The sequence below is a fragment of the Ursus arctos genome, unplaced genomic scaffold (assembly GCF_023065955.2).
Source record: "Ursus arctos isolate Adak ecotype North America unplaced genomic scaffold, UrsArc2.0 scaffold_10, whole genome shotgun sequence".
NCBI lineage: Eukaryota > Metazoa > Chordata > Mammalia > Carnivora > Ursidae > Ursus > Ursus arctos.
In genome coordinates, this window is record NW_026622764.1 from 70,541,269 (window position 1) to 70,556,624 (window position 15,356).

Sequence of the window (15,356 nt, forward strand, 5' to 3'; positions counted from 1 at the left end):
GAGACAACTCAGAATGGGACACAATTATTTCTTAGACACCGTGTAATGAGCATTTATTAACCTATTATGTTAAGCATCTGAGATACAGAGAAAGGATAAAACACACGACCTGACCTCTCTAGCAGAACAGATGGGAAATCACATTTTAAGTGGGTGGACTTGTGATCTGTCTTTGAGTTATCAGAGCAAACTTCCTGGGATACCCTTGACATCAAAATGTTGATGACACCAGAAGTGTCTTTGGCTTGAATGCCCACAGTGAAATAGGGTCCCTCCTGGCTTTGGGGGAAAGGTTTGGTGGGAAGCATTTCCCATGTAGGGATCTCCACTCCCTGGATTAGAACCTTAAGCCTGTGTTTGCTTATTACACAAGTATCGTGACTCCGCTTCTGCCAGAGGCATTCAAAACATGCCAAGCTGGTGTTGCATAAAAAAAAAGCTTGTGCGTTCAGCAAATATAAGCTGGTAAGCAGAGCCAGCGTCACTCACTTCGAGAGGGAAGCTGACGTTCTGCTGCCTCGGGTTGAACGCAAGCAATGGACATTGAGAAGGTCAACTCCATGGACTTTGGAGAATTTGTGGATGTATTTGGGAATGTCATTGAGAGATGTCCTCTGATCGCAGCTGCTGTTTGGTCCCAGCGCCCATTCTCCGACTTGGAAGATTTAGAGAAGCACTTGTTTGCCTTTATTGATGCCCTTCCACAGTCAGGTAAGGCTTCCGCATTAGACGCTGAGAATCTCTACAAAGGGATTTCAAATATGTTTATCAAAATATTTTTAGATATTTCAGCCCAGTTGCTCATTACCGATATATTGATTAGCTGTCTTTATTGTCAGGTTTAATTTTCTCAGACTTAGTAAATGGGAGTCAAACACTTGCAAGGTGTTAGGCCAAAAGTAGAATTAAAGACAGGTGTTAGTCTCCACCCGGGTCTTGATCTCAGGGTCATGAGTTCAAACCCCTCGTTGGGCTCCACACTGGGCGTGGAGCCTACTTTAAAAAAAAATTCCCCCAAAAATTTTTTTAAAAAAGAGACATATGTTGGCTCAGGTAAAGTGGCTGTTAAATATTAAAGCTATGAGGTCAGGAGGAAAGAAGAACAGACACTTGTCTCCTCAGGCCTCACAGTCGCTCGAAAGCCAAAGGTCAGACTGAAGGCCCACCCTCTCTTAGCCAAGTGTGTTCACTTTGGGAATGTCCTGTATGCAAGAGAGGAGACAGCGCGGTATCAGACTATCTCAGGAGCCCAGGGGAAAGAGCAAATGGCTGACATTTTTACCAGAAAAGGCCAGTTTGGACTGGACCGCTGAGGAGAGTAAACTCATTCAGATCAGCAACTCCCTGAGGGAGTGAAAGGAAAAAGACAAAAATCTGAAGGAATTCCTCTGGAAAAGGGGAAAGAAATTGTTGATTTCCTCTGGGTAGGAGAGAAAAGGAGACACTTCTGGGTGTGGGGTGAGGAGAGGTGGAGGTTTAGGCTAACCCCAAGTGACTCAGAATGATACATGGCCTCACGAGGATTCAGAGGCCAAGGGTTAGAACAAGGGCTGCTTCCCAGGCTGCCCTGCTATCTTCAGAAAAGCCTGAAGGAAGGCGAGGGGCAAGGGCTGCCTTCACAGAGGGGCCTTCTGCAGAGATCTGGGGTGTGTGTGTGTGTGTGTGCGCGCGCGTGGAGGGGTGGGGGCAGAATCGCCACTCTCTTCTCCTCCATTACAAAGCCAACTAACAGACTCTTGCCTATCCATCCAGAGTTTGACATTCAGGATGGTTTCCCATTGTCAGATGCATGTCTCCCAAGGAAGGAACTCACTTTAATTTATTTTAGGCACATCTAGCAAGAGGGGAAGACAGTGTCATAAAACCAAACTGACAGAAATGTCGGGATGATATTGGCAGTCATCCACTTCTCAGGGTGTTTCTCGGCTCTGCCACTGGGCTCAGGCATTAGTGGGACTGACAGACACCAAAGCTTTGTGACTGATGACTCACAGAAAAGGTCAACCCCGGCTTGATGAAGGAAGGGGCTCCCCTTGTCAGCCCACAGCCTGCAGAGTGAGCTGGAAAGAGCAAGAAGCCACCTGAACCCATGTTCAAAATGTCTGACAGGAAAACACAGGTCAAATGAAAGACTTCTAGGCCAGAGGGGAAAGAATATTTAAAGGTTGTGAATGCCTTATGAATGGTATTTTTTTCTATCAAGTTAAAAATAAAAAGGAGAAAAATCCCATTATTTGTCTTAATACCCAAGGGGTGGTAGGTATTGCATATAATTTAAATCTAGTATTCACTGGTTTATCCAGTTATTCGGCATTTATTTAGGGTTTACTGTGCTAGGAACTTAGATAATAAAATTAAAATTTCCCTATTTCTGTCTTCTTTCCCACCAGCAGTCACCCCGATTGGTTTGAGCAGAGGTTCTAGTTAAGGTTAGTTAAAGTCTAGTTAAGGTTAAATCCAATCACAATCCTGAGCAAAGTGGGATTTGGGGATTGGCATTCACTCCCTCCTTTCCCTCTTGAGACTTGTATTTGATCCCTCTCCTAACCCAATGGGAGCTCTGTATTCTGGCCAGTGTCAGAATCCTACATCACTCGGTGAACAGTAAAAATAAAGATTTAAATGCATGAAATGATTCAGAAGATGAGATCGTAAAATAATCTTGAAAGATGATGGTTCCTGGTATTGACCCTTCCCCACACATTGTACCTGGAGTGACTTTACTGGCAGGTCGTGCGACAAAATGATCAGAGGGAGCTGGAAAGTTGTTTGCTTTTGCACTAGACACTGTCCTGTGGAGGGACCTCCCTGTGGGTGGAGCCTACTTCTCAGCCCTAAGCGGGTGTCCACAGTCTTAGGCAGCTGGGAGCAGAGCTTCAATGCTGTGTGTGTGGTTACACTATATCTAATCACCTCCATGAGGAGGGGGAGGAGGGGGAGGAGGGGGATGTTGTTAGATAGGCAACTAATAATAACAATAGCTAAAATGCATTTGACCCTTACTGTCGGTGTGTTTCAGGCACTTTGCATTTGTCAACTCATTTAATCCTTATAATAATCTTATAAAGCAAGTATTATTATTATACCCATTTTATTGATGAAAAACTGAGGCACAGAGAGATTAAATAACTTGACCAAGAACACACAACTAGAAAGTGGCAGAACTGGAATTCAAAACCCTGATAGTCAACCCAACAACTTTTGCAGCATTTTTAGAGAATCAGAAGAACAGTCTAGAAACATTTTCTAGGGGTTTCATCTCTTTGTTCAGTAATTTATTCAATTAACATTAATGCTTGATGTCCCAGATCCTATGTTTGGCTGTTTAACTAAGCAAGTAAAATGGGATTTACTGACTAGTCTAGCTTTAATCTTTGCGTGGTTGGGAACAAACTGGGTGTAAGAGTCTTTGAATCCTAAAACTAAAAGACACCTTAAAGAAAAGTTTGGGATATGGTGATCTACCTGGTCAAGTCTTTGTTTTGTACATGATCTAAGAAAACCCTCTACCATTAACAGAAACCAAAATCCTGTTTCTAGAGTAAACCAAGGTTGACTATCTATTTAGGATGCACGATGATGATTATTGGTCAGTAGGTGGCAGTCCAGGATTAATATTCAGCTCTTAGCATTAAATGGCAAAGCACCCTTTTGAGCCAATCAGTTCCTGATTTCCAGGCAAGGGGCGTGGCAAAAGTAAAGGGAAGATGGTTGAAACACCCACCCACACACACACCCACACACACACAGCCAATAACAAACCAGTTCAGTACTGATTGTGTTAAAAATCAAAGAGGAAAAAAAAACCCTCTCATAAAATAGGGTTGATCATGTATCTCCTTGTGACATTTCAAAATTGCAACAGTTCCATAATTTATTACTTAATACTTATTTCAGAACATAGTTGTTGAATGAATAAAAAAGACACTAATAATTCCCTGAAATGCAGAGTATAAGGTATTTAGAAGAGACTATTAAAATGTGTTCAATCCAAAAGCCCATAGAGCACTCCTTCCTAAGAGAGATGTGTTGGTCAGGTGCCCACTGTGCCCCAGGAATTGTCCCAAGCATTGGGGATAGAGCAGTGAACAGGATAAGTGCCTACCTTCAGTGAGTTTACATTCTAGTAAAGAGAGACAGGATTAACATAAACAAGTGAGATAATTTCACATTCTAGAAACTATTAGAAGAAAATACGTAATAAAAGAGGTTTTTCCTAGGAAGTGACATCTGAGTTCCAAAGCAAAAGATGAGAAGGAAGCAGTCTAAGATCTAGGAGAAGGCCATCTAAGAAAAGGAACCTGAGACTTTTGGCATTTGGGGAACACAGAAAGCCCAGGGTGCGTGGAGAATAGTGAAGAGTGGAGGGAAGGGAAGAGAGGTCGGGTAGAGGGACTGCGGAGGTGGTAAAAGTGAGGGGTGATGCTCATTTGGACTAAGGCTGGAGCAGGAGAGATGGAGAGATGTGATTGGATTCTCAGAGTACATTTTAGAGTTAGACTCGCAGTTTTTTTAAAGACTTATTTTTGAGAGAGAGAGAATGGGGGAGGGGCAGAGGAGCAGGGAGTCTCAAGCAGACTCCCCACTGAAAGCGGAGCCTGACAAGGGGCTGGATCTCAGGACCCTGACACCATGACCTGAGCTGAAACCAGGAGTCCGTAGAGGCTTAACTGACTGCACCACCCAGCCGCACTTCAAGAGGTTTTTTTGATGAATTTGGGGGGAAGGCAGGTCAAAAACAAAGAGAAATTAAGGGTAACTCCCAAATTTTTAATCTGAGGCCCTGGATGGGTAGTGGTGCTGTTTTCTACAATGAGGAAAACTTTACAATTGAGAGGACAAGGTGGAAATGGGAGCTTGGTAAGTCTGAGGTGCCTAATCATCATCCAAAGGAAAATACTGAGTGTCCGTGTGGACCAGAGCAAAGGAACTCACTGGGAAGCTGTACGCTAGACTGGATCTGGTTGTCACCCAAAAAACTTATGGCATTCCTGCTCAGCGGGGAGCTTGCTTCTCCCTCTATGTCTGCCCCTCCCCCACCTCATTCTCTCCTCCTCTCTCTATCAAATAAATAAATAAAAATCTTTAAAAACAAACAAACAAAACCCCCAAACTCATGGCATTTAAAGACCTGGGACCCAATGAGAACATCCGGGCATCAGTGTAAATACAGAAGGGAAGACATGTAAATACTCAGTCCCTGGGTACTTCAGGGTTAGTGATCTGGCAGAGTAAGAACCAGCAAAGAAAGGAGGCAAGCGATGGTAATCTTTTAAGAAGGAGAGAGGAAAAACCATGTGATATTCTCTCAAGAGGCTGAGGAAGAAGAAGACAGAACACTGGTCACTTGGGCATCATCTGTGACCCTGATGAGTGCACACTGGTTGGTGGGTGGGGCCGAAAGCTTAATAGAGTGAACCTGGAAGAGGAGGTGAGAAAGGGGGGAACACTGAGTAGACAACTCCTTTGAGGAGTTTGCTGTAAGGAGGAGCAGAGAGAGAGAAACTAGAGGGCGATAGGGAATGAAAGATGGGTTTTAATTTTCTTGATGGGATGAGCGATTCTAAGTGTTTGTGTGTTGATGGTGATAAAGCAGGGGGGGTGGGGAGGAGAAATGGATGTTTGAAATTGGAGCCTTGAGGTGAAAAGAGGGGCTGGCTTCAAGAACACAACAGAGGGGACAGATGATGCATTGTACCAGGAGGGAGAGCGCCCTAGTTCCTACTGATGTAGGGACCCTGGTGGGCTGGACCGGGGTTCCACGCCAGTTGCCTGCTCTGCAGTGGCCACGGTCCCCTGCGCTGTTCTCCTGCCAGAACGGAGAGTCAGCTCTGCGCCAGGAGCTCTCCTCGATGCAAAGATTCCTGACTTGTGGTCGTAGCAAATACTACTCGTCTACACCTACATCTCTGCTTGTGACTTGCCAGTGGCACAGGCAGTAGTAGGATTTTAGGAAAGACTGAAGAACAGGCAGCATTGAAATGGTCCTGCGAACCACAGGACACTCCACTGAGCTGGGTCAGGGCCACCCCGGGGGGCACTCATGGGGTCAGTGGTGTGGGGCAATAAAGGGGGAGTCTTCAGTTGAACAGGATCAGGTTCTCTTTTTTTCTGAGCTACCATCCTCTAATGGATTCCCTGCACCTTTCTCTTTTCATCTGCAGCTGTGTGTGTGTGTGTGTGTGTGTGTGTGTGTGTGTGTGTTCTTCTTCTCTTTGCTCTGCCCTTTTCTGGGCCTCCCTACTCTCCTTTTCCCCCTCTCCTCCCCACAAACAGTGTAAAACACAGGCTCAATCCTAGGCAAACATTAACCCCAGGCGGCAGTTTTCAAGAGGGGAGACGAACCCAGGGGAGTGAGAAGTGAGGTGCAAAAGCAAAAAAGGGAAGAGGCAGGTCTGGCACACGTGGGACCAGCCCAGCTGCCCCTCCATCCACCTCTCTCTGCTCTGCGGTGGGCTAGGGGAGTCCGCTGGGGGCCTTAAGGGGAAGGACCCCCATTCTGGTGCCACCCACCAGTAGCTAACTACTTCCCCCAAGCTCGAGCTGGGCCCTAGAGAGTAAGAAATAAGGAGGTGGGGAAGCTGAGAGAGGGGGGTTAGTGAGAAGACTGGGTCTTAGCCAGCAACACCCCCCGACCACCGTCTACAGGCTGCTTTGAAAACCTGAATATGCAAGGAGGGGGAGCCACAGGGAGAGCCCTCGGGGTCAGGACCTGTAGAGCCGCCCAGGACTCTGTTTCCCCAGTCCCCAGCCGGCCGTTTGCAGGGCCCAAGACTGGGTGGATGCGGAGTAGATTCTGAGTGACAGGTGCCCGCTGGGCACAGCCAACCTCCAGGGCCAGGGCTTGGGGCGGGGAGTGCAGGTAGGGAATTTAACACCTTCATTTTCGTCCCATCCGGACCGGGCTGGACGCAGGAAATGGAAAAGAACCCCTTCATGTTTGCAGTGCCCCAGGGCCAGGGCCCATGAGAGAGGGTCTAAAACAGTGGTGTTATAGAGATGGAAGAATTGGTGACAGGAGTTTCATTTAAATAAGCACCCCTTAACCTTGTAGGGGCAGCCAGTGCCCTCAAATCGCCTAGCATTTGAGCTACTAGCTAAGTGACCTTGGGGAGGTCACCTAATCCCATCGAAACTTCCACTGCACGCCCTCTTAAATGCAGCTGCTCCCCCACCCCCCAGTTTTCCCGACCTGGCCACTGTCTATGAGGTAGATGGTGCCATCCCAATCATCCTTTAATTGGGCAGAAACTATGAGGTTTGAGTACCGGGAGGTTTGTGCCATAACTAAATTGAGTTTTAAATGATCTGCCTTTCCAACAGAGCTCACAACCAACCCCAGCATCACAGTCAGATACTCCCAGCTGTCCAGTTACAATGTTTACTACGACTAAGAATAATTGCTGCTTATTGGATGTTTCTAGCATTAGGCACTGTGTTTTAGGGAAATGAATTGTCTCTAATCCTCACAGCTACTCAGCAAGTTAGGTGTCATTACCCTCATTGTACAGATTACAGCTGTCTGCTTACCATATCTGAAATCTTGCCCAGCCTCGAGGATTAGAATCTCTCTTTAGAGAGCTAAGCGAAATGGTTGGCCAGGGTTCAGGGAAACTCCCTGGCTTAAGATTTAAAATCTCAGGTATCACACCAGGGGTTTCCAATTTTAGGCCTAGGCGATTATGAGAAGCTATCTTCCAAGAAAACTCCAAGGCAGTCTCTGCAGTGTCTTTGGGACCTACAGTTGGAGAAGGGGAAACAGCCTCAGTCAGGTGGTGAGTGGGTGCTATTTTCCTAAAAGGAGGAAAGTCACTTTCATTCAAAGGGCTGTGGAATTCCGGCTGGAAATGGGTTTCTTTGCAGTTAATCACCTGTAAGGCTCTTCGGATGCTTGATTCCAGAAGCCCAAAGCTCACACTTAGGATCACAAAATCCTGGACGTTTCTTTGCCAAGCCCCGTGGATATTATCCCTCTGGACCCTCCCCGCCCTTCTCCTTTGGAACAGAACGAAACCCATTCTGTGGCTTTTGCAGGAAGTCTTCAGGCCCTCGTGTCCGGCCCTCTTCGACATCAAAGCCCCCTTGAGAGCAAAGGACTTTGAAAAGATACGAAATGCTCGGTCTCCTTATCGCGTCCCAGCTCCCTCCCGAGCAAGTCGTAAATTCCGAGCCCCAGTGGCCTCTCCCCTCCTCTCTTCTTGCCCCAAGGTCTCAAAGGACAAACTTGTCACTTCCCGCCCCGCCCCTGGGTCCAGGCCGAGGCCCCTGAAGCTGGGACCGAGGGGCGCAAGGTTCGGGACGTGTCCGAGGGGCGGTTGCAGTGGGCACCCCTGCACCTCCAGGACACCCCTTGTTGCCCTTCGTCACCTCCCGAAGACCCTGCTTCCCTCGCGAAGCCCTCTTCGGGCGGGGCAGGAGGCCGGGCTCGGCCTGCAGGCAGCCCCGTGCGCCCTCTCCGCGGCGCGGTAACGTGCTCCCGCCGCGTGTCTGTGCTTCGCCGTAGGCCAGGAGGGCATCCTGCGCTGCCACCCGGACCTGGCGGGCCGCGAGCTGCAGCGGGGCACGCTCAGCGCCGAGTCGCAGCGGGAGCAGAGAGGCGCGGGCCTGACGAGCCTGGACGCGGACGAGCGGCTCCGGCTGGCGGAGCTCAACGCGCAGTACCGCGCGCGCTTCGGCTTCCCCTTCGTGCTCGCCGCGCGTCTGAGCGACCGGGCGGCCGTGCAGCGGGAGCTGGCGGCCCGGCTGCACTGCCCGCCCGCGCAGGAGCTGCGCACCGCCCTGGGCGAGGTGAAGAAGATCGGCCACCTGCGTCTCGCCGACCTCCTGGGCGCCGACCAAGCCAGAGCGTAGCACCGCGCGAGCCCGGGAGCCGGGGCGCACGTCGGGACGCGCAGGGACGGGGGGCTGGCGCAGGCCCGGCACGGCGTCCACACGCGCCAAAGGGAGGGGAGAACTGAAGCTGTCGCAGGAATAATGAGCCCTTTTGTCCACCCACCCACCCACTCACCCGCGCACGCTTTGCCAAAATATCTATATAGGTTCGTGCTTTGCCCCCGATGTATCCAGCTCACTGCTTCAATTCTTCACTCCCTTTGCAGCCCGTTGACACCACCAGCCTTTGTGGATTCCAAAGCGCTTATCCAGCTCTTGTTGGCTCCGCATCCTCTCCTGCTAAGCCCGAGCGGCAAAACAAAACGGGCGGAAAAGGAATCTGTATTCCACAGCGGTTTGTCTGTTTGTTTTTTCTTCTCCCACCTCATTTGCTGTACCCGACATTAACAAGTGAGCAGAAGTCGTTTTCTCACTCTGGGGCGCCTACGGGAGCCGGAGCGAGAAAAGCAAAGTACTGATTTGGGTCTTCCTCTTCCGCGCCGGGGAAGCCGAGGGTGGGGGTCGGTGGGCGGATGGGAGCCTCGCGACGGGCCACCGTTGGGAAGGCGCCCCGTGGGGACAGGGGGAGCAGCTGCCACAGTCGCTCTTGAGAGAGGGGTGGGAGTGGGGGTGTCTCCAACCTGGAAGGGCCTAAAAGTCAGAGGCCGGCGGCCTCCCCGACTCTCCCAGAGGTTGCCGCCCTCACCCCGAATCTCAAAGAGGTGGGCCCTTGAGAGTTGGCTTGTCAGAACCTCGGGCTGCCCCGGGAGACCCATTGGTCATTAAAAAGTTAATAATAAAGTAAATAATAAGTTAATAATACTCATTGAGTACTGCTGGATATTCTGGCCTCCAAGGTGAAGATGAGAACCACCCCCATAGTGCTAATAAAGCAGGTAATGGAGGAAAATGGTGCCCAGTGCAATCTCTCTGATGCGTGTAGGCCGGTTCTGGGGAGCTTTTGAACCCTGGGTCTCCGGAGTGGTCTGCACTGAGGGCCAGAATGTCCACTCATGCAGAAGGGGTTCACCACACACACTCTCCCGCTCGTCCCCATGCACTGGAAGGTCTATCCGACCCCAGCCAACACTACTGAAGGTTCTGTTGGCAGAGGGAAGCGAGCCGCACCGGTCCTCCCAGATACAGACAGGGTAAGAAGTGAAGGCTGAGTGTGGGCCTTTTGAAGACTGGAGCCTCCACTCGTGACCAAACCAGGTCCAGGGCGGCAGCAGCTACAGCAGCAAGAAAACCTTCCTTTCACAAAAAGCAGCGTGGCCACACCTTGCTTGGGGGGACTGAATTCCACAGAAAGAAGCCACTCTCACCACACCAGGTATTTCAAACAAGGAACCTCCATCCCTTCCCCACCTTACAGGTGTTCTCTGCTTGCGGTAAGAGGGAAGGCCAGAAGCTGGTGGCGGGCTAGGTGGGGTGCCAGGCAAGCGAGCTGTGGCTACCAACATCCCCGTAGACTAATGCCAGGGCCTCTTCTGCCTGGGCCTAGTGCCAGATGCCTTCTCTGGATGCAGGAACACCAGGTGCACACTACAAAGGCAGCTTGATGACTCAGTTCCTGTGCTCTAGGACCCCAAGGCAGCGGTGGGCCCCTCAAGCCTGGGGCTAGACGCCTGCTTCACTCTAGACAGGGTAACTTGGGGGCTTTACTGACACACACAAGAAGTCTGCTTCTTGAGGGAGGGTTCTCTGGCCCAGGATACAAGTGCCACAGGCTGGATCTGAGACGCACACGAATCCACTATATTCAAGCCACTCTGCCCAAACCTAAGATGAGTCCACTTAGATAGATGGGCCCCAACTGCAGAGTCTGGACTGTCCCTGTAAATGTGCTCAACCTAAGACAGCCAGGCACCCCCCCCGGGGGGGGGGCACTTCCAGCTTTAATTGTAGACTGAGTGTACGCGCCATCGGACCTTTCAGGCCCCACCTGGGTGTCCTCAATCACACAGTTACATTTCAAAGCTTGTCCGAAATTGTTTCTTTCTGCGGGCGGAGGTATGGTGGGGGAAGACCCTGGATCCGCCCCCTCAAAGGAGCTGGGAGGCGGAAAGGGAGGAAGAGCAGGCTGAGCGGTGCCTCTTCCAAAGACTCCTGAGCACTTGCAGCCTTGCGGACAGGCGCAGGACGCGGGACGTGGGCGCCGCGGGGCTGGCAAGGGCGCTGGCAAAACCTGCCGCAGCTCTGGCTTTTTTCTCCAGTAGGAGCAAAGAGGCCGAAGCCGGTCCGGCGCGGGCGGGTCACCTGTGGCTGCCAAGGTCTTGGAGAGCAGTTTTCTGTGGGCTCACACAGCAACACGCCCTGGGCTTCTGCGGGCCTTGGCCTGGCGGAGACGTTTGTCGTTTCCGCGCTCCGGTGCGCAGGATGCGGGAGACAAACCTGGATGGTGGAGACCGCGTGCGCACCAGCGGAGGCGACGGGGTGGCCCGAGCGCGCTCAGCGAGTGTCTGGGGTCCCAGGAGTGCAGACTCTAGGTGGATAATTTAATACTTTACTTACTAATTCGTTAACAAACACGCACACAACACAATAGCAATGCTAAAAACAGTTGGAAGACGAGGAGCTGATTTCAGCTTCCCTAACCCTTCAGCCCTTCCAGGCACACTCCGTTCCCAGGTGCCGGGGCTGCTTCGCCCATCTTCACTTCCCTCTTAAAATGTCCAAGACCAACCCGGCCAGTGCTGTAAGCAGAAAGACCTGAGAGCGCTCCCGCTAGGAATTCACGAGCCCAATCCGAGCTTGGCATTCACATGTGTAACGGAGAAACCGAATGGGGGGCCTCCTTTTATTTGCCCAGAGAACCCGGCTTTTTGGTCTGTGTGTCCAAAAGATGTCCACGGACACTGGCATGGGAAGAAAGGAAGGGGGAAAAAAGACAACACAATTTCTTTGCATGAATTTCTCTACTCATTTTAAATTTGACACATTTCCAGAGATCAGCCTTAGGATATCAGTTCCATTTCAAAAATAAAGAGCTCTTTTTAGAAAGTATTTACTGCAGGACAGGAATAGATGGATACCTTCTTTGGTAATTGGTGAAAATTTTGGGATGGAATTTACGGAAAATTCGCCATTCAGTAAACTAATAAATGGCAGTTAGCAGGTGCCTGTGAAAAAGAGAAGTAAGTAGGATGCGGGAAGTAGTCAGAACTGTTGCAACAGCAGAACCTGATTGTTCTGGTACTATTTGGTGTGGGGGGTGGGAGCGGGGAGTTTGGATTCCGGGAATCGGCTAGTTGGTTTTGTGTTTCCAGGGTGGCACCAGCAGCCTTAGTAATAATTAACATCTGTACAGAGTCTTATGGGTTGCAAAGAATGTACCTAGAGTAGCTCATTTGGTTTTAGTGACTGGAACAGCTAGCTGTGTGACCTTGGGAAAGTCACCCAACCTCTCTGAGCCTTGGATTTGTCCTCTGTAAAGTGGAAGTGCTACCCAGACAGTAAGTCCCCTGCCTCCCCTCCAGGGAGAGTAGCTTCCCAATGGGCCCAGTGACTCAAGGAGAGCGGAACCTTATCTGAGCCCCTTCCCTCAGCCTCATAAAGCCTACTGTGTAGGGCTTCCTCGGAACATATTTTCATATGATAAGCAAAGGTCACTCTAGGCACAGACGTTGGTGAGTGAACAAATGGTAACTGAAGGCCTTCCACGTCAAGAGCAAGTGATAACATTTGCTGTTGCTGGCCTGAGGCCTGATTCTCCTAAGCATCGACGGTTTTCTTCAGGGTGAAACCCCACGGTCCTCCCCCGAGGGACTTTAAATCATCCTCAGTGCTCATCTATCGAGAGTGGGTTATACAACACCTCCACAGTGAACACAGACTCTAGTTTCAGAAGAAAGAATGAAAACAGGCCACAACCACTGACTTTCATGACATTCACCCAATGAGCAAAACCAGATTTCTGTACCCAAATATCACCCCCTCTCTTGAGGCTCTTTCTTTTCCTAAATCTCCTGGCTTTAAGAATATATTTTGGATAGAAGAACATAATAAAAAAATGTAAGCTCCTTGCCTTGGATAAGAAAGTCTGGTGGTCCCTCCAAGAGAGGAATAAGGCAGTGGATTTCCCCACTCTCCTGCACCCACTCCACTGAGTGGTAAAACTCTAGGCCATTAATGACCTCCCACAAATTCAGGAACTTTTCCTCAGGTAGAGAAGACCAGACACTCAGTTTGCTGCTGAGGGTTGCGGGGGAGGGGGGGCATTCTGGACTCTAACGGGGGCAGAGACACATCTGCTCCTGTGAGTGAAGCCTGGGCAGCTGTGGACAGCTGCGGCCCTCCCTGCTGTTCGGAATGAACACGCTGGGATCCATTTTGGCCTGATGGGGCTGAGCAGCCAATGGACTCTGGGGACACCCCACAGAAAGGACGCTGCCATCGATTTCCTTCCCAGAGATGTTAGCTGAGTGGGCCGTGGCAGAGCAAGGTGGGGGTGTTGCATTCAAACCACCCATTATTGAGCCTTTCTTTGTGGGGGGGGGGGAGTTGCTGATTGTGTGCAATGGCTGAAGAACTCCCTAAAAACACCAAATTAAGTACAGATCGAATTATTTCTCCACAACAACGTAGATTACCAAGCTGCACAATTTTATCAAACCACATTCTCTTCTTTTCACTCTTCCTTAATTATCCTGGGAATCCAGGTCAATGCAGGGTGAGGGTTTCCTGCACAGAGGAGGAGAGGGAGAACAGAAAGGTTGCACTATTTGGATAATTTCCTTGATTTGAATGGGATTCCGAAGGTAGACTTGCATGCTAAGGTGAACAGAGAGCGCCTATTCTATCTGGGTTACAAGGGTCACAGGGGCCCCAGTTTTCAGGAGCTACAAATATAGGGGAAAGGAGGGTCCCCCAGGCTGGAGCAAACACTGGGGACCTTTGAGCAGGGAAAGAGTCCTGTCAATGATCTGTGGATTCAAGGAGTGTCCCATCTGCCTAGAGGAGCAGCCCGCCCCTTCCTGTGCTTCACGCTTCCCCCCCCCATTACCCCCCTGCCCCGCACCCCTGCCCTTGCCACCAGCCGGAATTCTGGAAGCCCTGACCCTCTCCAAGGAATGTTGAATGGCCTTTACAATGTTAGCAACAAAGAGACGTCCCTTTGATAACTGAGTTGTGGCTGCCTTGTAGTCTTCCTGATGCTTTATTTACCTGGGTCTCTTTCTTCCCACCCTCTCCTGCCCTTAAAAGCTTGCTTTAGCTCATGGGGTCACATTCAGCCTCAGCCCAACCCCAGCCCCAAGCTTTCCACCAGTGTGCCTCCTCCAGAGCGATTTGCTGAAGGCTTCTCTGGCGGGGCAGCTGGTTGGAGACCAGAGGTACTGGCTGGAAAGGAGCCCTTGAGCAGAGAGGTTGGGGACAACCATCCCAGGCAGTTCTCAGCTCAGGCCAAACGGTTCTAAGAAAGCCGCCAAGCACCTTGGGTCCAGGACTGAGAAAGCTCTCCCCCGGGGCTCTGATGCAGGCGGTGCCTACACCCTCCCAGGCCACACATCTGCACCCAAAGGCTGGTGGAGCCCCAGCCAGAGCAGGCCTCCAGACGGTGGGCACCTGACAAAGACCTGCGGAGGCTAAGCCATCACAATGAAAAGACACCCAAGCTTCCTTCTCATCCACCACCTTCCCCCTGCTCTCTGACTGCTCCCACCACCCTGCTCTTCTGGGACCCAGGTGGGCATGTGAAGAGACATTTCCAATCTGAGGAGCTTGTCCAAGGACATCAGTAGAGGCTCCTTTCCCCTCACCAAACATCCCAGACCCAGGACTTGGGCGGAGGGGGGGGTGCATGCTACTGCCACGCAGGCCCATTTTCCATGAAGAAGACCAATTGCTTATTGTTTTTTTTTTTTTTTTTTACCACGATTTCCTTTCTCCAGCTCTTGCACCCAAAATGAGGGTTTACCTGTGGTCCAGGCAGTGCTGGGGTCTGGGGTGACCCCTGGGGCCAGAGCAACCCTGGCCGCTCCTAAAGCATTTGGGCGGGCAGGCCAGAGCCCTTTCTCGGGGGCAGAGCACAGAGACACAGCTGGAAAACCGGGACAATTAGCCAGCGGCCGGCGGCCGAGCCATAAAAACGCAGGAAGCGGCCACTGCAGGGCGGAGGGAATGGCTGTCCCCAATAAAGTGATTGTTCCAAAGAATGCCCACATTCCGAAGACACAGGCTTGAGCCTGGGCCTCGGCTTCCAGAGCTCGAGGCTTGGGAGGGGGTTGTGGGAGACAGAAAGAGGAATTGTGTCTCCAGGAAGAGGGGGAAGATGTTTGGTAGATCAAAAGTCTTGCAGTGCCCACCACTTAACCTCCCACATTCGCACCCCATTCTCATCAGGACTGCACGATTCCCCCTCTCTCCCCCGTCCCCCAACTCAGTGATTTGGGTTCTGTAATGGGGCTTGCAATGTATTTCCTATTTTATTTCTTGAGAGGTCCAATGACACTCAGCTGTCTGGGCCAGACAGGTAGGTCCCCATG

At 50.8% G+C, this 15,356-nt stretch overlaps 1 protein-coding gene across 2 annotated transcripts; it reads left to right on the forward strand.

The window, feature by feature from the left end:
* Positions 1-480: 480 nt before the first annotated feature.
* Positions 481-9,688, forward strand: URAD (ureidoimidazoline (2-oxo-4-hydroxy-4-carboxy-5-) decarboxylase). 2 transcript variants are annotated; one of them, XM_026493051.4, is made up of 3 exons: positions 481-711; positions 7,671-7,775; positions 8,504-9,688. In XM_026493051.4, the coding sequence occupies exons 1-3, from the start codon at positions 537-539 to the stop codon at positions 8,848-8,850; spliced, it is 627 nt and encodes a 208-aa protein (XP_026348836.1). In that variant the 5' UTR covers positions 481-536; the 3' UTR covers positions 8,851-9,688. The 2 variants fall into 2 exon arrangements, with proteins under 2 accessions (XP_026348836.1, XP_026348837.1); XM_026493052.4 differs by lacking the exon at positions 7,671-7,775.
* Positions 9,689-15,356: the final 5,668 nt, after the last annotated feature.

What these genes read in the sequence shown, in the direction of transcription:
- URAD (XM_026493051.4), top strand. Translation starts at nt 537, where the DNA reads ATGGACATTGAGAAGGTCAACTCCATGGACTTTGGAGAATTTGTGGAT. An exon ending in TGATGCCCTTCCACAGTCAG is followed by an intron (nt 712 to 7,670) that starts GTAAGGCTTCCG and finishes TTCCAATTTTAG; the next exon opens with GCCTAGGCGATTATGAGAAG. An exon ending in GAAACAGCCTCAGTCAGGTG is followed by an intron (nt 7,776 to 8,503) that starts GTGAGTGGGTGC and finishes GCTTCGCCGTAG; the next exon opens with GCCAGGAGGGCATCCTGCGC.